General features: G+C 41.1%; 2 protein-coding genes across 3 annotated transcripts in view; one reads left to right on the top strand and one right to left on the bottom strand.

The window, feature by feature from the left end:
• Positions 1-20,571, bottom strand: part of aldh1l1 (aldehyde dehydrogenase 1 family, member L1) — a 28,601-nt gene extending 8,030 nt beyond the window's left edge. Inside the window, exons 1-7 of the mRNA XM_069174889.1 lie at positions 20,477-20,571; positions 18,660-18,805; positions 17,308-17,542; positions 16,993-17,158; positions 15,758-15,859; positions 14,806-14,895; positions 14,324-14,461 (exon numbers count right to left, since the gene is read on the bottom strand). Of these exons, the coding sequence (XP_069030990.1) occupies positions 14,324-14,461; positions 14,806-14,895; positions 15,758-15,859; positions 16,993-17,158; positions 17,308-17,542; positions 18,660-18,786 (858 nt within the window). The 5' untranslated portion in view covers positions 18,787-18,805; positions 20,477-20,571. The remainder of the gene's footprint in view (positions 1-14,323; positions 14,462-14,805; positions 14,896-15,757; positions 15,860-16,992; positions 17,159-17,307; positions 17,543-18,659; positions 18,806-20,476) is intronic.
• LOC138213803 (tigger transposable element-derived protein 1-like) lies at positions 440-12,442 on the top strand. 2 transcript variants are annotated; one of them, XM_069175108.1, is made up of 2 exons: positions 440-723; positions 9,996-12,442. In XM_069175108.1, exons 1-2 carry the CDS (start codon positions 525-527, stop codon positions 10,769-10,771), a joined length of 975 nt encoding a protein of 324 aa, XP_069031209.1. In that variant the 5' UTR covers positions 440-524; the 3' UTR covers positions 10,772-12,442. The 2 variants fall into 2 exon arrangements, with proteins under 2 accessions (XP_069031209.1, XP_069031292.1); XM_069175191.1 differs by lacking the exon at positions 9,996-12,442 and adding an exon at positions 5,331-9,030 and having other exon boundaries at positions 635-723.
• Positions 20,572-20,807: the final 236 nt, after the last annotated feature.

Genomic DNA, 20,807 nt, shown 5'->3' with positions numbered 1-20,807 from the left:
CAAAAGGAACAATCAAAAGAACGATCATTAAAGAGCTTACAGCACAGTTGGGATACAGAAAACAACATCTTTATGCAGCGCAGCGAGCCAGTGAGCAAAGTGAAGACAAAAAGCAGCACCAAACAGGAGGGGCATCCTAACCTAACCGTCTTAACCCACAAGGCCAGAGGGCAGAGCGCACTCTACCACACCAAATATCTTTGCACTAAACAAATGTCCATCAGGATTATGGGAGCAAGCAAAAGGAGTCGGTGGAAAATGTATAGTACTCTATTTATTTAAAACTGGACTATAATCATACTAGATGCACACGCTCCAAAAAAAAACCAACCCAAAAAACAATTGGGGGTTGGTAATGCACTTTCGCGCTGCGACCCCCTCCTAAACCCTCCCTCCCCCCGCGCCATAAAAAGACGAAGAAGAAGAAGAAGAAGGAGGAGGAGGAGGAGGAGGAGGAGGCGGAGGCTGTCACTCTCACCGACAGGATAAAAGCATAAATCCAACAATTACAGTGAAGCGGCAGGATGGCCACAGCTACTCTCCAGTCGTTCAACGTCTTCCTGACGGAGCGATTAACCGCGGCTGCGGTCGACATCTACGGATTTGTCGAAAAGACAGTCGTGGAGTACCAGGACGAGGTGTACCGAACCAAGCTGGAGAACCGAAGGCTGCAGCGGCTGCTGGATTTGGTCTACAAGCCGGAGATAAGACTGCACCGAGCAGGTATGTTTCTCCCAGTTGCATTATAAGTAGATGGCCGTCAAAGTGAGCCACGTCAGACGGGCCACAGTGTCACGTCAGTTCACAGGTTTTGCATTCAACCACCTTCAGGTCGCTGCGTTAGCAAGCCACGTTAGCCGGTGCTCCCTGGCTGCAAAGGTGGTGCATCAGTTTTCATATTTGCAATTTCGTTTCGGATCACTTCAAATAGAACAATAATTAAAAAAAAAAAATCAAAAATAATAATAAAAAAACAACAACACATGTTTCCACATTTTACGCTCCATTACGCTGTCATAAGGTCATTATGGTACATTTAGCTTAGATCCAAGACGTCCTCGTGTCTTTAGGGAAAAAAAAAAACGTCCTTACAAACATTTTGGTATTTAATTTGACTTCGATCTCAGAAAACGTGTCTTTCTTGGAAAACACATCTGACGTACTTCCCCGGGTGGAAAGGACACACTGGTCAATTCGGCATAAATGTGTTTCCTCCTAAATAAGCCACACTTTTATTAAATCAGCCGATGATGCTTGTCCCCACCATCCACTTAAAATGTGTGTGTGTGTGTGGGGGGGGGAACTGAAAGTAATTGGTTGGCTGGGCAAAGCCCCTTGTTCTCCCTATTCAAATATTACTACGAATCCATGTATATCAAGAAAATAGACACACTTGATTAAATATATATATATATATATATTTTAAAACAAAAACAAAAACCTTGCTCCTTTACTCATTTCGTAGCTTACCGTTTCATTTTAGCCATGCGCATGGGATGGCATGGGATAAACTATGGATTCTGGAAATTTACAAATGATTTGCCACGGTGGCCTACACGGGTGTACAGTAATCGTGTGTCAGTGGATGCCTGCCAACACTGTGAAGGTGTGATGTCACCGTTTGCAATTGTAACCCGGTGACCCCACGCATCTTTCTGCTGTCACTACAGCACGGTCAGGCTGACTGCCGAGTTTGGAAGAGCGGGGTTGGGATGGTGGAAGAAAGTCAAATCATCGACGGGAAGGGTCAAAGCTCAATCTGACCTGAGATTCGGTGTTTAAATATAGTCTAAATTAGCCATCTTATTTCATGTGTTAAATTCAAACTGCATAAAGCACGACTTTTTAAACGCTATTAATAAGGTGGCACCAGCAGAGAAAAACTTAGCCTCCAAGTATTTTACCTAAATTTCTGAGAATTTATTGATGATCCCCTTCATGTAGCCATTTTTTTTTTTTTTTTTTTTTTTTAAAGAATGTGCCGATAGTCAAACAGGTTAAAATGCATGTAATTTGCAGGAGCCACCGTCTCGTGCAGCATATAGTAATTACCCTCTTAGTGAAGGCTGATTTTTGTTTTGTTTTGTTTGACCAATTACAAACTTGTGATCTGAAAAGCTTTGAGAGACATCTCCGTTGCAAACCTTCCTTTTATCTGAATTGATCAAAGTCAAGAGTATAATTTTAGGTCACCAGTGTAACAAAATGCATGTCCCATGTATATAGTGTTGAGGCAGTGCTACAGCAGTCAGTGCATTGATGAGAATTATACATTCTTCCCTAGAGCTTTATTGTGGAGTATCTTGAAGGAAAGAGAAGGACAACATTGAACATTTGGTCATTTATAATATATATATTGTTGATTTCTTTACACATTATGTAAATGACTGAAGATTCAAATAATGTCCTGTTACATCCTACACGGCTGGTTGAAGAGCTCTGAAACACCTTAATGCTCCTTGGATTTAATTGCAGCTTGTCATGTTGCTGTAATCAAAATGAATCTGCACAAAATTCAGGAACTCTTCTTTGCTCAAAAGACTACACAACTTTTTTTTAATTTTTTTTATCACAAAACGTGGATCATACTATACATGTATATTGTATACGGTTACAGCTACATTCACAGTTTATACCACTCACGTAGATCTGTTGCAATCAGCACACCTCTGTGCACCCTAATAGCTAAAACAAGTTTGCGGTCTAAAACTGTCAAGACCGGCCAAACGGCAATGTCCTTGCTCTTCAACAAGACTGCAAACAAAACTTTTGTCCTTGACTTACAGTTACCAACATTAGTTTGTTTACAGTGTTTTTTCACCCTCCCACAGTTTAGCTGCAGACTGCTGCCAGTCAAACACACTCAGAGTACTGACCGGTTCTCCCCAAGGGTGATTACAGCTGGACTTATGACACTAAACTATCCCATAACTCTGAACTGTGTGGTGATTTGCTTCAGTCAAATAATACTTCGTCTTCACACCAGTTAGTGGGTGTACTCCGGTGTAGGTGTCGACCCAGAGGAGGTGGGAGGGTGGCTGTTTACTCAACTGTGTGATTGCTACCTCTTTGTCATGGTCAAATACTTAAACTCCTTTCCGAAAGTAAATTATCATGCGAGGCAAGGTCTTTACAGAAACGTCTGCTCACCAGCCTCATGTGGGAGTGGACGACGCCATCACCTACCTGCTGCAACGAGCTCAGTCTCACCTGGATGGAACCGGTGGCTCTGTGAGAATCACTTTCTTTGATTTCTCCAGTGCATTCAACACCATCCAACCACTGCTGCTGAGTGAGAAGCTGCGGGTGGTTGGGGTGGACGAGTCCACCGTCTCCTGGATCACTGACTACCTGACAGGCAGACCACAGTTTGTCCGTCTGGGCAGTGTGCTGTCCGATACGGTGGTCGGTGGTATTGGAGCTCCTCAGGGAACTGTTCTGTCTCCCTTCCTGTTCACCTTATACACAACTGACTTCCAGTACAACTCAGAGTCCTGCCATCTGCAGAAGTTCTCTGATGACTCTGCAGTGGTTGGGTGTATAAGGGATGGACGGGAGGAGGAGTACAGGGCAGTAGTGGAGGACTTTGTGGAGTGGGCGGGAAGAAATCACCTGCTCCTGAACGTGGCCAAGACCAGAGAGATGGTGGTCGACTTCAGGAGGAAGACGACGGCTCCACAACCGCTGAGAGTTCTGGGAGAGGAGGTGGACATGGTTGAGGAGTACAAGTACCTGGGTGTGTCCATCGACAACAGACTGAACTGGAAGACCAACATCAATGCTGTCTACAAGAAGGTGATGAGTCGACTCTTTTTCTTGAGGAAACGTCGATCCTTCAATGTGTGCAGCAAGATGTTGGAGATGTTCTACCAGTCTGTTGTGACCAGTGCATTGTACTTCGCTGGGGTCTGCTGGGGGAGCAGCATTGGAGCCGGTGACACCAACAGACTTAACAAACTGGTTAAGAAGGCCGGCTCCATCATCGGCTACAATCTGGATAGTCTGGAAAAGGTGGTGGAGAGGAGGACGCTGAACAAACTGTTATCCATATTGGATAATCCTGACCACCCTCTCCACCACCTGCTGCAGGGACAGCGGAGCACTTTCTCCAAAAGACTCCTCCAGCTCCGCTGTCACAAAGGACAGATACAGGAGATCATTCCTGCCCACTGCAAAAAGACTGTACAATAACTCACCGCTGGCAAAATCCATCACATAACAATAACACTGTTGACTGTGTTTCTTGGTTGTTTGTATATAATATATATAGATATATACTGTACTGTATATACTGTGCATTTTATATTTATATTTTATAGTTTTTACAGCTATTTTACTGCTTTTCTATTGTTCTATTACTATCTATTGCTTCTGTATGCTGCTGTAGTGAAAAAATTTCCCCTCGGGGATTAATAAAGTAACTACCTAACCTAACCTAACTATCCGGGAATAATTCAAATGGCTGCAGTCTTTTGTAATGGCCATCGTGTATTTAACATCGTTTGACAAATCGGCATTTTAAAATAATTTGTATACGTCAGTCTGCAGCTTTTATTCATAAAAGTATTAACATGATATACCCAACATGTTTTGCAGTCCTTTCTATTTACTACATCATTTTTAGGCTTTATTGCGATGATGTGAACAATGTGTGCAATAGTTGCGGGCTTATTATTACATGCATTATCAATTCGCATTTTATATTCTTTAGTGAGCTGTAAGTGAAGTTTTATGACCTACTGTGGGTGTACCAGTACACCAAATGTTGGGGGTCATGTTGCAAGTACATTGTGGCTTCAACAGGGGACACAATTATTTGAAAATGTATTTTGAAAAGTGTGTCACTGGCCATAATTATCACTTTAACAGTCAAGTCACTCAAATGGTGGTATACTGGTCGGGTCACAGGATGAATGGATGGATGGACGGACTTTATTGATCCAGCATGGGGAAATGTTTTCGTTACAGCAGCATGGAAGATACAGCAAAAGCAATAACGATTACAGAATAAAAATGGAGGTAGTAAAAGTATAAATATACAAATTTTAAAAATGCACAATATATACACAAATAAAATAAGATAAAAAGGATGAACTGAGCCAAAGATCCTGTGCGGAACATTTGGGGATAAATACATTTAACTGCTTATTTCTAATTTACTCTTTTCACACCATAAATCGCATTTGATCGCTCTGCTGCCGTTAAGACGAGCTTCACTGCTGGGGACAATTCAAGTTTCCCAACATCTAGTTCATTTGTGATCAGAGAGGTGTTTTTTTTTTTTTTTTTATAGCTACTACCCAAAAACATTTTCCTATCCACTGTTACAGATTCAAGGCAGATCGATTTACCCGCACCAACTCGGGAAGCTTGTGCTCAAGACGGGCAGACGCAGGAGGAATGCAATTCCAGCAAAGGCAAGGAAATGCAGGTCACCCTGCCCCTTAAAAGTTGAAGACACTGAACCCTGGGACAGATCTGTGGAGAAGCCCATACGTCCGGAGTACAGCAGCGTTGCAACATGCACGGACTCGAGTTGTAAAACAGGAAGAAAATGAGACGACGGACAGCGTAACTGAAGGTGTGACATTTGGAGACCGAGAGAGAGAGAGAGCGCTGCGAATGCGAACCTCCGCATGGCCCGAATGGACTCGTAACATTTCAAAAGAGTCCGCCAACAAAAAGTTGACCCGCCCGGCCCGTGACAGAAATACAAAACGGCGGGACTCGAGTGACGTGCCACGCGAGACGAACAAACCATTTTCCCGTCCCGCGTGCGGGAACGAACGCAAAAAGAAAGCTCGTGTAAAAGAACACACGAGGATGCACGCTGGAGAAAGGCCATGCGACGGCTGCATTCGCGGCGAGGCTTTCAACAGACCTTCGACCGCGAGCAGACACGCCCGAAATCAAACACGGCGAGGACGTGGCTTTCAAAGTGCATTCGGTGCAGCCGGCGCTTTCCCCGGGCTCGTTTCGTTGAAGCGCCGCACGAAGACCTTCCGCGACGTCACCCTCTCCGCGTGAACCGCTGTCGGTGTGACAAAGCTGATGCCGACTGCCGTTCGCGATATTCAGCAGGCGGAAATCAGTGAAGGTATAACGGTAGAGTCATGCATTGAGAAAATTGAGAAAACATCTTTTATAATCCGTTGCTTTCTTTTTGCACAAAACGTGGCCTGATATGTTGAATCAAATTCTGCTCAGTGTTTCATCAGTGCCGTCTCAACATCTTCGTTCCCCAACCCTCAGAATGAAGAGAGAGAGAGATGGACTGACTGACTGTCAGTCGTGAAGCACTGCAGCTCTTGAAATGCCAGGCCGATGCAGGATTCAGGAAAGCCTGGCCTGCTTTTCCCCCAATACGGTGAACCCTCGCTATAACGCGGTTCACCTTTCACGATCTCGCTGCTTCACGGATTTGCGTCGTGCATTGTGTTCTGCATTCTGATTGGCTAAACAGTCTCTCCGCTTCTTCTCTACCTGTTTGTCAATAACGTTGCGGTTTAATATGTACACGTACGTAAAACAGCTTGCCAAATTTAAGTTTGCAAATTCTCTTGCAATTTCAAGTTTCTCTAAAACCCATAATGTCGACAAAACGTTCTGCACCGACAAAGGCACTTGCGGTCGGGCCCAAAAGGCAGAGGAAGATGCTAACTATCGCAGAAAAAGTTAAACTTCTGGACATGTTAAATGAAGGCAGAAGCTACGCGGCTGTAGGTCGCCATTACGGAATTAATGAATCTTCCGTTCGTTCCATAAAGAAGGAGGAAAATAACATAAGGAAGACAGCAGCAATAAGTTTTAATAAGGATGCAAAAAGGGTTGCAACTGTCCGCAACAAGACCATGGTAAGGATGGAGTCTGCATTAGCTTTGTGGATTAATGACTGCAGAAAAAAAACCATTACGCTGGATACGAACGTTATCTGCACAAAAGCTAGAACACTGTATCAAACCTTTGCTGACAGCGACAGTGACAGGGAAGAGGAGGAGGATGCAGATACCGGGCCATCACCAAGTGCTGTTCACGCAGTACCAAGCGCATTTAATGCTAGCAAGGGCTGGTTTGAAAAATTTAAGAAACGCTTTGGACTTAAAAATGTTTCTCTGCACGGAGAGATCGCCTCTGCGAATACCGCTGGAGCAGAAGCGTTCGTGAACAATAAATTTAAAGCGATCATTGAGGAAGGGGGATATAAGCCTGAACAAGTTTTTAATATGGATGAGACTGGCTTATTTTGGAAACGAATGCCCTCCCGCACCTTCATCATGCAGGAAGAAGCCAAAGCCCCAGGATTTAAAGCCCAAAAAGATCGTTTGACTCTGGTTATGTGCGGAAATGCTGCAGGTTTTATGATTAAACCAGGGCTTAATTTATAGGTCTAAAAATCCCAGAGCACTGAAAAACAAAAATAAGGATGATTTGCCCGTTTACTGGATGCACAACGCAAAGGCTTGGATGACAAAAGCGCTCGATCTGGATTGGTTCAAACACTGTTTCGTCCCGGAGGTCAAGTGTTATTTGAGAGAAAAAGGACTAGACTTTAAAGTGCTTCTGCTCGTTGACAACGCCGGAGGTCACGCTGATGATTTGGCGTATGATGGTGTGCAAATCGAATTTCTGCCGCCAAACACTACACCCCTGATTCGACCCATGGATCAAGGCATCATCCGTGCTTTCAAGGCTCTCTATACGCGCAACACCCTGCAACATCTTGTTGAGGCTATGGACTCGGATCAAGATTTCTCACTAACGGACTACTGGCGTGGATACACCATCGCATCATGTCTCCAAAATATTCAGAGGGCCATTCAGGAGATGAAAACTGAAACTTTGAATGCCTGCTGGAAAAAACTGTGGCCAGAGGCAGTGCAAAACCCAAGCGGAGGCTCGCTTGACGAGATCCATCACTCTGCCGTAGATACAGCTGTGAATCTCGCTAAACAGCTCGGAGGAGACGGCTTTAATGACATGACTCCGGATGACATTAATGCCCTGATTGATGCAGACGCACACCCGCTGACCGATGCAGACCTGGCAGAAATGACAAAGCCACCAAGCGACGATGAAAGAGAAGAGGAAGAAGAGGACACAAGTGTGGATAAAGATGAGGAGGACGGACTAACACTTGGTCGCTTAGCAACAATGCTGAGAATGGCCACTGAACTTCAGCGAGCAGCTCAAGAATGGGACCCTTTGATGAGCCGTTCATTACAGTTCTCAAACATAATCGATGGTGGCATGTCGGTTTATAAGAATCTTTTTGCCCAGAAGAAAAAAGAGCGACAACAACTACCGATAACTATGTTCTTCTCTCGAAAAACCACACCTGCACCGCGGGCTTTAGAAGAAAAAAACGCTACAGAGCGGAGTCAGGACGCAGCGGCTCAGTCAGAAGAGCAGTGAAATACACGCGAGTCACTATTTGTCCTACTGTACTTTGTATTTTTTTTCATAATCATTTTTCATTTTCTCCCGTTCTAATCCAATGACTCGGATCGCAGTGGGGCGGTGCTGATCTCAGCAATTTGAAGCCTTCAGTTCGCATTGATGATTAAAATTATTATTTTACAGTACAGTAGTTATTTGTAAAAAAAACAAACATTTATACAGTACTTTTTTTTGTTAAACAAATGCTTGGGCCTGTAAAAAGGTTTTGTTCTTTGGTTTCAATGTATTATGGAGTATTTCATTGTATAATAATTGTAAAAAAAAAAATAAAGGTTACTACTTCACGGATTTCGCCTATCACGGTTTCTATTTGGAACGTAACCCCCGCGAAAAACGAGGGTTCACTGTATTGTGTGTACTTTTCAGCTCACTCATACGAACCAGGCTAAATGATTAAATTATCATCATCGCTTGTGAAGCTCAGCTAAAAATTGAAGAGCATTAAAGAATTGCAGAATGCTGACCAGCATTTGCCAACATATGCTTGTCTTACCATAACAAACCATTGCTTATACAGTACACGGCAAATCAAGTTGTCGTGGGACTGAAATCAAGGCAGATTTTAGAGGCAATGTTTACGGCGTGCAATGCTAATTCTTACTGCCGGCCAACACCTGTACAGATGGTACTTTGGCTTTTTGAACAGAATAAACACCCGACTTCAACCTAAACATTGTAGAGTTCTAATATCTTTTGAGAAAGATATGTATACTGTGAATGTCGTGTACATGACATTGTCAAAGCTGCAGACAAAGAGCAAAGATTGTATATAAAAGTGGACTTAGCTTCCAGGACTGAATCGGGCCTGCAGGGTTGGCTCCAAATAAGCGGTGGCTCCATGCACTCCTATGCCACCTCTCATGAAATACAACGTCAGTACATTTTTCCACGAGTCATAATGGTGTTATTTGCTCGAGTCACTTATTCCATATGGAGTATGGAACTAGAGTCAGGAGGTTTATCTTAGTTGGTTAGAAAATAAGCCTGGCTCTTTTCAAAGTTCAAAAGTAACCTACCAATACTTCTTAAGCGCCCAAATATTTAAAACCTGGTTTGTTAAATTTGCACACAAATACACATTTTAAAATGATACACAAATTGTGGTTCTTACAGGAAGTTATTGTAACTATTTAAGTGTCCGGAGCAGTGACTTGACAGGATTCTTATACAATGTATGCATCGATACAACGCAAGCTAACAAACAAATACCTGTACATTGGTAGTTTATAGGGAGTAAACACAAATGGAAAAGTTCTTTAGCAGTTGCACTCAAACTGGATGCACTTCCAGAGATCTAATGCTTCTAAGAAAGACGAATTGTGCACATTCAAAAGCTGATAACAAAGTGTCACCCATTTATGTATCCAGATTACGGTAAACGTGTCCTTTGGTTTCACTCCTTCAATTAAATACAAAATGGTTTAGTGAAACACATAACAGAAAATGCTTCAGAGTTCCGACACCAGTTTTCTCCCTTCGTGGAGTTGATGCAACTCCAACGTATCGCGAGTGTAATTAACTTCCCTTTGTCCTTGCAGATGCCTTACAGCCTACCGCACCGACATCCACAGAGGAGATTACCCCGAAAGAGCCCGAGTGGGGCCCTGGTGAGTGCCAGGACGAGGCGGGGCCGTCCCACGTTAAAGACGAGCTGAAGGAGGAACTGTGGCTCAACGGAAGCGAGGAGCAACCGTCAGCAGAGGACAGTGACGACGGGGACGCCCTGACAAAAGAACTCATCAAAACAGTGCAGCAGTTGGAGGACTGCAGAGCGGCGGAGGAGAGCAGAGAGCCAACGCAACCCCCCGCCGACGATCCGAAGCTCTCCGAAGAGAAGACGAGCACCACCTTGTACCGCTGCCACATATGCAACTACATATTCACCAAAAAGACTGTGCTAACGTGGCACCTCAAGACGCACGAAAGCAAGTCGCACGACAGCAAGGGCAACTTTGACTGTCACATCTGCGGCAAACACATCCCCTGTCAAAGCAACCTGCAGAACCACATGAGAGTGCACACAGGAGAGAGACCCTACAGCTGCCATTTCTGTGGCAAGTGTTTTAAGCTGAAAGGACACATGACGGAACACATAAGGACTCACACAGGTGAGAAGCCTTTCAGCTGCCACATCTGTGACAAATCCTTCAACAGGGGTTCCACTCTGAGGAAACACGTTTTAGCCAAACATAAAGAGGAGAGGCCGTACAAATGTGGGGATTGCGACGAGTTATTTACCGAAAGGCTGCTGATGAAGAGACACATGAGAAAGGTTCACGGCATCAAACTATCCACGAGCCAAAGTCCGGCCTAAGAGACCTTCAAAAGCAGAACAGTGGAACATCTTGCAAATAGTCTGGCCCAAAACCTGAGTCGAGAACCGGGCTTGGAATCTCTTGACATTTTGCAAAACCTCGCGTTACAGGGATTTTAATTGAACTGCAAAATTGTTTTTGCATGAATCTATTCTTTTTCGATTTTAAAAGTTGTCTAAGGCCATACAAGACATTTGTTTAAAAGAAGAATGAAGTAGAATTGACAAAGTGATCTTACGGGAAGAGTTTGACATTGTGGGGAATATCCTTAAATGCAAGTTAGATGAGAAGATCATTCACACTTCTTTTTTTTTTTTTTTTTTTTTTTTTTTTTTTATTAATAACTATCAAGAAAATTGAACACTTTTTGAGAAATGAAAAACATATCAAACACATTGTTGTTTCAAGCACAGTATTTGTATGTCTTAATACATGAATTGAGGGGATTTTTAACATTTTGCATCTATTTTCTTTAATATGTCCACCAACAAAAATTCAAAAGCACAGTTGCGTTTTTCTGGTAAATTACATGAACATGATCTTTTCATCTAACTTGTATATAGTTATATTTCCCAAAATGCCAACTGAATCCAGGCTCTTCCTATTCATTTGAATTTCACCAGGCATTTTGAAACAACTTTTAATCATTTCAGTTTTCAAAACTCAACAGACTACATGCTACAGACACATTTGGTCAGTTCAAAATAACCAGCCCTGTATAGATTAGATATACAAAACACAAAAACCGATAGCTGAATTTTTGTTTTTACTGCTGCCTTTCTGAAGTTGTGAAACACTTACAAAACGTCACATGTGCCGGATATTTCTTTTGTGTTTAGTGTCTCTGCCAACGCTAATATGAACCACCAGAATTTTAATGTTCATCGTATAAAGAACGACCTTAAAGACACTAAACATGCGTCCTAATTATGTTCATTCAGTGACCATCATTCCTTGAAGTTCATTCTTTTAAAAAGTATTATTAAAAATCGAATTATTTACACCATAATAAACTGTCAGTTAGACATACCCATGTTACACTGTAAAATACTTCTATATATATTTTATATATAATGTGTATACATTGGTTATTGTTTTTTTTTTTGCCAAAGCTCAGTCATTGGGTAAACCTGTATGGTGAACATGAAAGTACAAAGCTAAAAAAAAAAGTCCACATATTCAGATGTGATTAATATCGAGGAAAAGCATCGTTGTCGTCTTATCCCTTTTTTGTACCCCATATTTTTGCCATGTAACACTGCAGGAGAATTATTGGCAGGTGTTTCCTCAGCTGTAACATTAGAGTGTAGATATTTTCTCCAAGCAACCACAGTGAGAACGGATGGAGAAAGAAAAAAAATGGTGGGTAACATCCCAAGATCTTTTCTTCTCGTGTCTGATGGACTGAAGGTGATGAACACATTCAGTTGCCATTGATACTCAAGTCACCTCAGAAAGTATTAACTTAACTTTTTTCACTCATCTTTCGTGTCTTTGTCCCTGCCACTGAGAATTGCAGATATTGGCAAATATTGCAATCGAGGAAAAAAAAAAAAAGTGATTTGTTTTTTTAACTATTGCCTAATAAAGAAAGCACTATCACTTTGTCTGTCAAAAGGCATAATGCACATCACTGAAATATATAAAAAAAAAAAATAAAAAAAAAAATGTGTTCTTATTATAAAGACCAATTGTTTGGAAGTTACCAAATGATTCCAGAGTCATAAATCTGATGTTACTTTTGAAAACAGACAGTCTGTATCTGAAAATAGAAGACAGAGGCTACATCTTCTGTAAAATACTGAATACTGTATGCAAAAAAAAAACCCAGTGACATCTCTTGCAGCCTGATATATAACTAAACTGACAAATTCTTTGAATTTGCTCCAGGTGGACTCCCAACAAAAGTCTACAATCACCTCAAGGATAAATAAAGCAAACAGGATGCACATTAGCACAACAGGCCTGAATATGTCTGTAAATGACAGATTTCTGTTGTAGATTTTTCATGAATCTGCAAAATTTCTGGAACATCTTTGGTAATCGTGAGCAGGGGAACATCTACTTTCCATCCCAGTTTTGGACAATCTAATTCAAAACCATATAAAAAGTTGTTGCTGGTCAGAAATTTAGCACAACTCCAAGGGCAAAGGGATACTGCAAGAGACGATGCTCCCGTAGGTTTGACCCCTTCCCAACATTTACAATGTACCGCAACAAGTGAGTCGCGACTGCTGTAGGTCAGAATAGTTTGACTGGACGGCAGTGCAAACAGAAGATGAAAAGGAATTTGCAAAGTTGGGATATTTCAAGCTTTTCCAGGAAGAGAATATTGAAGACTGGGCAGGAGGAAGATACGGTAAGAAATGGAAAAGAAGAAGACAGTAGGTAGGAGAAACAGAAGACCAAAACCACAGATGGAAAAGATGAGGACAAGCGAGAAGAAAAGGGAGAGGTGGAAATTAACGCGAGGGAAGAATATAATAAAACAAACAGAAAGGACATAAGAGACAGATGGCGGGTAGACAAGAGCTACCTGGGCTGAAATCCCAGCTGGACCTCATGGTATGCTTTTATTTAATTTACAGTACAATCAGTAAAATTACTAATTTTGAGGTACTGTCTAAATATCTAAGAAAAGCTTGTTTATAAAGATTTGACACTATGATGCTGTGACAATGATCTTGTTTCTATCAGTAATGATGATCAAACTGAAAGTAAAAAGGTATGCATGCACGCTATGACTGTATTAGATAATCCTATTTCTGTTTTTTGTTTTCTTTCAAATATGTAAAAATGAAAGAGTAATGCAGCCTCATTCAAAGATATTACCTAAAACTGCAGAGGTCATCAAACGGAAGCTCCCACACGGAGTGGCCGTGACCTGAATAGTCCCAGAAGAATTGAAGAATTTCCTAACCGATGTGCAAAGGCCTCGATTTAGATAATTTTCATAAAGATTTTGCTGCACAGCCTGCAGAATCTTTACTTGTGTTCAGACGTGAGCTGGGGGATAGTTTAGAGAAAGTAAGAGCTGTGCAGTTTTTTTTATATGAACACTAATTTGTTGTTCCTGTTGTCCATTATTAAGTAAGTTGAGAAAGTGTATATCAACACAACATGACAATTAATATTGGAAAAGTGTATTCGTGGCTCTTTTGCTGATCCATTTATCTACAGAAGTTGAAATCGTATGTTTTTATAATGGGGACCCCCACGTACCGCCCTGCCCTGCCATCCAGCCAAAACCTCTTTCTACCCCATGTCAAATTTTGTAGATTGGCCACTTATTATTAGTTATTAATTGTGGATTGATAAACGAAATTGCAATTACATTAATTGAGAATTAAATCTACAACACAATAAAGTGTGCACAAAGTTGAGGGGTCTGAATAAGTGACTGTACATGAAGGCTTTCTTTGATGTAATTTGTCATTTAACCTCATTATTGACCCATATAACACGTATATATCAATTACATGTTTTGGAATTCTGGAAATCGAGAGAAAGCAGACACTTAGGCATCTCCCCAGGTAGATAAGAGGACTTACCGCCTTGCCATCGTTGCCAAACAGCACCAGGCCTGCCTTGGTGACAATGCCGGGTTTGCTGGCTCCAGGGATCTCCAGGGCCTGACCGTTAGCTGCAGTGCCGTTATCCACCAGAGTGGAGCCATACAAAGTCACTTTCTGCAGCAAGACAGACACAAAACAGAGCAGCAGCAGTCAGTGCAAAACTTAACAGTCAACAGCATATTAGGTAAAGAGATTATAACGTTTTGGCTCAACAGTGTATGTGTCAGTCACAACTGTGGGTCTGGATGTGGTATTGCTCAGACATCTTCAGCAGCTAGAAAGGTGCGTCACCTGATTGATTACCTGACAAGATAGCACTAATCTTGCCTGTGCTTTAAAAGTCATAACTACTGTAGGAAACAATTTACCTAACTGTATACTATGATACAATATGCATCAATAGAAAATATGAATTCTGAGTCTTAAGAAACACTGAATCGCTCAGGCTCTCCTCTTACCTGTCCGTCAAACTCTGCCCAGGCTCCGGGCACTTTGTCGTTTCCTCTGATCCAGTTGTGGAGAGCCTCAGCTGACTGATTCCAGTCAATCTGGAGACAAACAGAAAACTGCCATCACTACCTCGTCATCATTACCTGCCCGCAGTTGACATTTTATAGAGTTTAGAAGACAGACACCAACATACTTTTATTGTATATCATAAGTAAATCATAAATTTAATTCATTTTTTTCTATGTTTTATATCAGGATACATTTTTGTTTTGCCAGTAGTGTTGCAAGTAGTGCAGCTGCTCTATCAGCAGATACCTGATTCCTTCTGTCAGGTTCCAGTGGTGGCACTTAAATGTAAATAAGAAGCACTTATTATTGCTTTAATTAATCAGCTCTTTAATCTAAACCACATCCCCATTGTCAGTAACAAAGTACTTACATTTTTACCCTCAAGACACTTCTACTCCATAATAAATAGAAGGGAAATATTGACCATATTTTACATTTGGTCATATACACAATTGGTGAGAGTAATTCTCGATGTCCACCTTGAAACTGTAGTGATTTTAAAGAAACTTCCGTGCTTTTGGGTCGCGAGTGAAATATCTTGGTTACAGAATTTGTAGCTTCTTTGCAGCAACACCTATATATAAAACATTGTCCACTGTCATGGCTGCAACTTTGTGTTCAATCAGAATCGTCTTATTTGGCAAATCAGGTGAATACATAAGGACTTCTGTAAAGACTTTACTACATACTGTATATTACGTGAAACATGGATGTAAACTGCAACTGAATTGGCGTGAATAGGTAGGCAGGTAGTTACTTTATTAATCCCCAAGGGGAATTTTTTTTTACATACAACCACAAAGCATTCATTCTATTTACCCCAGTTATATTCCTCCTCTTATTCTTCACTTTTATTATGTAGTAGAAGGAAGTGAAGTGTCTGGTATTTACCTTTGAGTTATCTTTCTTTTGGATGCACTCGTAAGTGGCTCCTTCCTGTGGCTGCGTGATCCTCGGGGCCTTCCCTTCAGCAATCAGCCTCACTGCTTCCACCTGAAGCCAGAACAATGCAGATCAGTTTTGTGACGCAAAAACAATCGTGCTCTCTTTCTAATCTCCCATATCGCGTTTTGTTCTTGTTATATTTATATTTCTAAATTCAACGGGATCAGATTTCCCTTTCCTTTTGCGGTCGCTCTGTTTTCCATTGCTGGAATCACTTTAACACATGCAAAACCGTCATTTAAATAAAGCGATTTGCACCTGATTTCAATGACGCAATTACTCTTAGTAAATCACCCGCAAAACGGGTGCAAAAAAAATGTGCAAACATTTGGAAGGAACATGCAATTTTATTTGAGATCTTACTAAATCAGGCCCCCAGTCTTTAGTTGCATTTCCCAATATTTTTTGCAAAAAACAAAAAAGGAAATCTGAAAAATAGCTGCATGGCATTTGAAGAATCCTGAAGGTCTGTTGTTACAAAAAAAAAAAAAAATACAACAACGAATTAACTAATCTAATATTTTAAAGCTGCACTACCTAATATTTTTATGTCAACAATGAATCAAAATGACTATCTAATGTGAAGGTCATTGCTTGTATTGATAAACCTAAACAATATTTTCACCCAACGCTGCAGTTCCCGTAGCGTTTAGCATCTTTCAGCTCATTATTTGGGTTTTACGGCCAGCAACTTTATAATTTTGATTAAATCATCTTTATTGACCTCGTTTCCAGCAGGCAGATGTTATCAGCTAGATGGCGAACCTAGTGGGGCATTTAGCAGCTAAAATGAATACAGCACTGTATAATAAAATATTATTCTGTGTCTGCTGGATGTGTTAAGACGTCACTGTGTTAAAATGTGTTATAGCACAGCAGTTTCCACATGACGCACTTTAACCCCTGAGGAAAAACAAAATCATGTTAAAATTTAACTCTGGCACATAAGGGCGAAGACAAAGGTTTAGAGAGAAGGCACACTCTTGTGTTTCCCAAGAGAAAGCCTCTAATAAAGGGGTCATATCTGACAATTGTTGTGTGGTTATACCACACACTTAAGCATAATTTACAATGAGTGTTTAAAATGTGTCTAAAGTAAAAATGTTTTCATCATATCACTGTCTGTAGCGGCAAGCTGAGCCTACACCGCTTGTTTTCTCCACCCTCAAAGCCACACTTACTGTGCCTTTGACTCCCTCTGGGAACAGAAATCTCTTGTAGATTGTGTTGACGGTGTCGTTGGGTTCAACATCACACTCCTTCTGCAGCAGGATTGGTCCGGTGTCCAGTCCGTCATCGGCCCAAAACACTGTGAACCCACCCTTTTTGTCACCGTGGATCAGGGTCCTGTGAAGTCCAAGGCAGCAGGTAAAACAAAAAAACTCTGACCTGCTGCAATGACCCCCCACCACACACACACACACACACACACACACACACACACACACACACACACACACCCTCCCCCCCTTAACCTGACCATGGACCTTACTCACCAGTTGATAGCGGAGGCTCCCCTGTGGCGAGGCAGCAGGGAGGGGTGGTAGATGATGGAGCCGTGTTTGGGGTGGTCTATGACCTCCATGGGGATGAACTGAGAGCAGAAGGGCAAAACATTGAGCTCTGCGCCAGTAGCCTTGTACTGAGCCACAACTTCTGGGATGGCCTGGCCCTTCACTCGCCAGCGGGGGAACTTAAAGACAGGCACGCCATCCTTTTCTGCCTCTGTGGCTGTAGGAAAGGAAAACCAAACAGGCGGCATAAAAAAAGCTGCAAATCCTGCAGCAAATAACTTGAGTGAATAATCAGTTACCACAGCCGGTGTCCCTAAACTGTGTTGTTAGAACTTATGGCTTCATTTATATTATATTTCTCACAAGATGCTAGTATGTATTGCAATAATTGTTGTAAATTAGTATTGTTCTGTTTTTATTGAAATGCTTCAAAACAAAGAGCAATAACTGTGAAATCGTAGCACAGATTATACGTCTCTTTAGCTGAAATAACTTTAACGTGATGTTGGAAAGTTTGAGCTTTTGTACATGTGCTGTTGCATAAGAGGATTAAGGAAGTACAGAAGGAATTCAGAGCACCATCAAACAAGTATGAGTAAATGATCTGCTCTGATGGTTATGGGTTAAAAGATTAAATAGTATTTGCATCTCTGACCACACCCAACTACAAAGTAATTTGCAGAACTGCATAATGCTTTATCGCTCATAAAATGTAAATTTTCACTAGTTATATTTTCTGTTTCTGATCTGCAACATTTCAACCTGCATCTTTAGAGCCCCCTAAAAGTTGTCAAGTATTTTCACCCAAGTTTTTCCCTCCTATCTTATGTGGAAATTGTTGCATTTCTCTGTATAATATTGTAAAGTTCTGTGGTAAGAACTTTAACGTGTTAAGTTCCATGAAATAATCTGTGTTATGATGTGGCGCTATATAAATAAAATAAAATAGAATTCATGAAACAGGATTCATATCCAACACTTCATATCCAACATTCCTCAACAGTGATGTAAATCAATTTGTAGACATATCATTGCTGTTCATTGTTATTATGTGATCATTGATCTGTCACTTACAAAGATAACGTGACACACTGCACTTGGGTTAGTATGATAACGTAACGTTGAGAAGAAAGCTACAAAGATTTGTATTTATTTTATTATTATTTTTTTTTTAAATAAAGCGGTAAAACTAGAATTGTGAAGGGTTCACGTTTCATTTGGCACCACCATGACTGCATATAGGCTTTAATAATTGACTTTAACTAGTGCTACAGTGATTTATGGCACAGCTCGAGTATGGAAAGTATGGAGGTCCAAATCAGTAGATTTCTCACCCAGTGGGTCAGCCTTGCCCTCCTTGTCAGGGATCGTGAAGACTCCTACAATGGTGTGGCCATCCTTCCGCAGCTCCTTGTAAACTTCCTGGCCAAACAGACTCTGACCAATCACTGCGATCTTCATTGTCACGTCTCACTGTGTTCTGAAGGGGCAGCAATACACACCAGGACAACCAGAAAATACATTTTAAATTAGTGAAGTAGGAGAATGGAATGGGTCAAAATTTGACCCCTGCTTCTGAATCAGCAATCGAAATCAAAACTGTATCTGTATCAAACCTTTTTACACTAGTTTGGTGGACAATGAACAGCTTTTGCTACAAAAATGTACTGCTTTTATGTAACTTATCTTAGCTTTTTGAAGTTATCAAAAATGCAACATTGTTACTTGAACTTGTGGGTTTGAATTGTCAGTTAAATAAGACATGACATTTCCTTTCCCACTAGACTGTTTAAAATGAGTTATCCATTTTTTCCTGTCACGTCAAATTATCAAAAGATTCACGTTATTTGTTAATGACAATGGTCGTTACTTGCCGTCCTAAAAACAAGGCGCTCACTCGCACTTCATTCTAACGTGTGACTGGATCCATAGGAAACCAAAGTGAGCTTCAATCACTAATGCTTGAAGAAAACGAGTGGACAGATATATTATATAAATATAGTTTATTAGATACTCGCATCTAAAGCCAAAGCAGCCCTGCAATAAAACATGATGGACGTCATATTGTTCTGGCTTTGTTCTCACTGCCATAAAGGAGGTAATTTTTGTCATTATAAAAGCCATTTTTGAATAGTATTGCATTATGCAGAGATGTGGTTCTGTTTTTATTTGCCCTACACACACTGGAATGTGTTGATTGGACTAAATAATAGAAACACTAGTTGGTATAATATAGTATGATACAACAGCACCAGAAACCACGGCCTTCAAAACTACCATAAATCTTACTTCTGTTAGTCATTTACAACAAAAATGCAACTGTCTGACTTTCATAAAGATGCCATTTTTGTGTTGCAGGACTGTTTGATCAGATTGGATGAGTTTTAGCTTTGTGTATCTAATAAACTGCCAACTGACTGTATGTTTCATATTTGTACATGTAAAGGCAGTTAATTTATATTTTTTTTGTGAAAGTTAAAATGTATTATACAAACTCTAGGTTTTTTTTTTTTTTTTTTTTTTTTTTTTTTTTAATACATGTCAATATCTTGTCCGTAATGTTTACATAACTACACGAAGCTTAAAAACACTTATATGACAGGAGTTATACAACCGTGATACAGCATATCCCTGATTATTTACACTGCAAAAAAGCTCAGTAATCACAGGCCTGTCCTTTCGACAGTTTATTGACCCTAACAGAAAAGGAGCAGTGCCAGTTCGCCCTGCCAACCTGCGTAAACCGATCAAATCCCTTACAACAGCTCGTGCCTCCAGTGTTGACCAATCACATGAGTAGAAGAGTTTCAGGCATTTGAAAAGAGCAATGTTCACACAGAGCTCAAAATGTAAAGTTTCACCGCAAACTACAATCCATCATAATATCACACTTCACCACGCTTTATGACATGCCATAATGTAGAATTACGATATCCTCAACATGAGCTGCAACCATCTGTTATTTCAAACAGTGTGTGTGTGTGTGCTTGTGTGTGCGCGCGCGCTTGTGTGTGTGTGTGTGTGTGTGTGTGCGCGTGTGCGTGTGGTTGTAGCAGGAGACCAATCAGCACACAGCACTCTCATTCCCAAACAGTACCCATCTTACAATGAAATATAAATGTGAAGTTGAAACCAAAGCATGCGATCTCACCGTGGCCTGCAGACCCAGCGCTCCTCCACTTGCTTGAACGGGGCGATTGGACGGAGAACGTTGCTTTTAATTTCCTCCCTTCAGCCACATATGCAGGCGGCCCAATTACATAACACGTAAATTCAGCAGGGTGATTGGACAGGGTGAGCCATGAGGCTGTAGGGGTGGCCTAATCAGCTGCTACTGTCGGTGAACGAACCCATTCACACCGGAATAAGAGAAATGTCAATGGTGTCCTCACTGCAACACACTGACTTAAGTGACTGTTGTGGTGAGCAACGGGCAGAAATATATTGAAATAATCTATATACTTGTTTACAAATAATAATAA

This window comes from Embiotoca jacksoni, unplaced genomic scaffold, assembly GCF_022577435.1.
Source record: "Embiotoca jacksoni isolate LCO1_2020_lvr unplaced genomic scaffold, fEmbJac1.0.p SCAF_1, whole genome shotgun sequence".
Lineage (NCBI taxonomy): Eukaryota > Metazoa > Chordata > Actinopteri > Embiotocidae > Embiotoca > Embiotoca jacksoni.
Note: the sequence above shows the minus strand (reverse complement) of the source record. Positions and strands in the feature narration are given on the sequence as shown.

Bases quoted from the DNA above. Each gene is read 5' to 3' on its own strand.
- LOC138213803 (XM_069175108.1), top strand. From the start codon at position 525: ATGGCCACAGCTACTCTCCAGTCGTTCAACGTCTTCCTGACGGAGCGA. The intron at 724-9,995 runs GTATGTTTCTCC...TTGTCCTTGCAG, and splicing joins GATAAGACTGCACCGAGCAG to ATGCCTTACAGCCTACCGCA.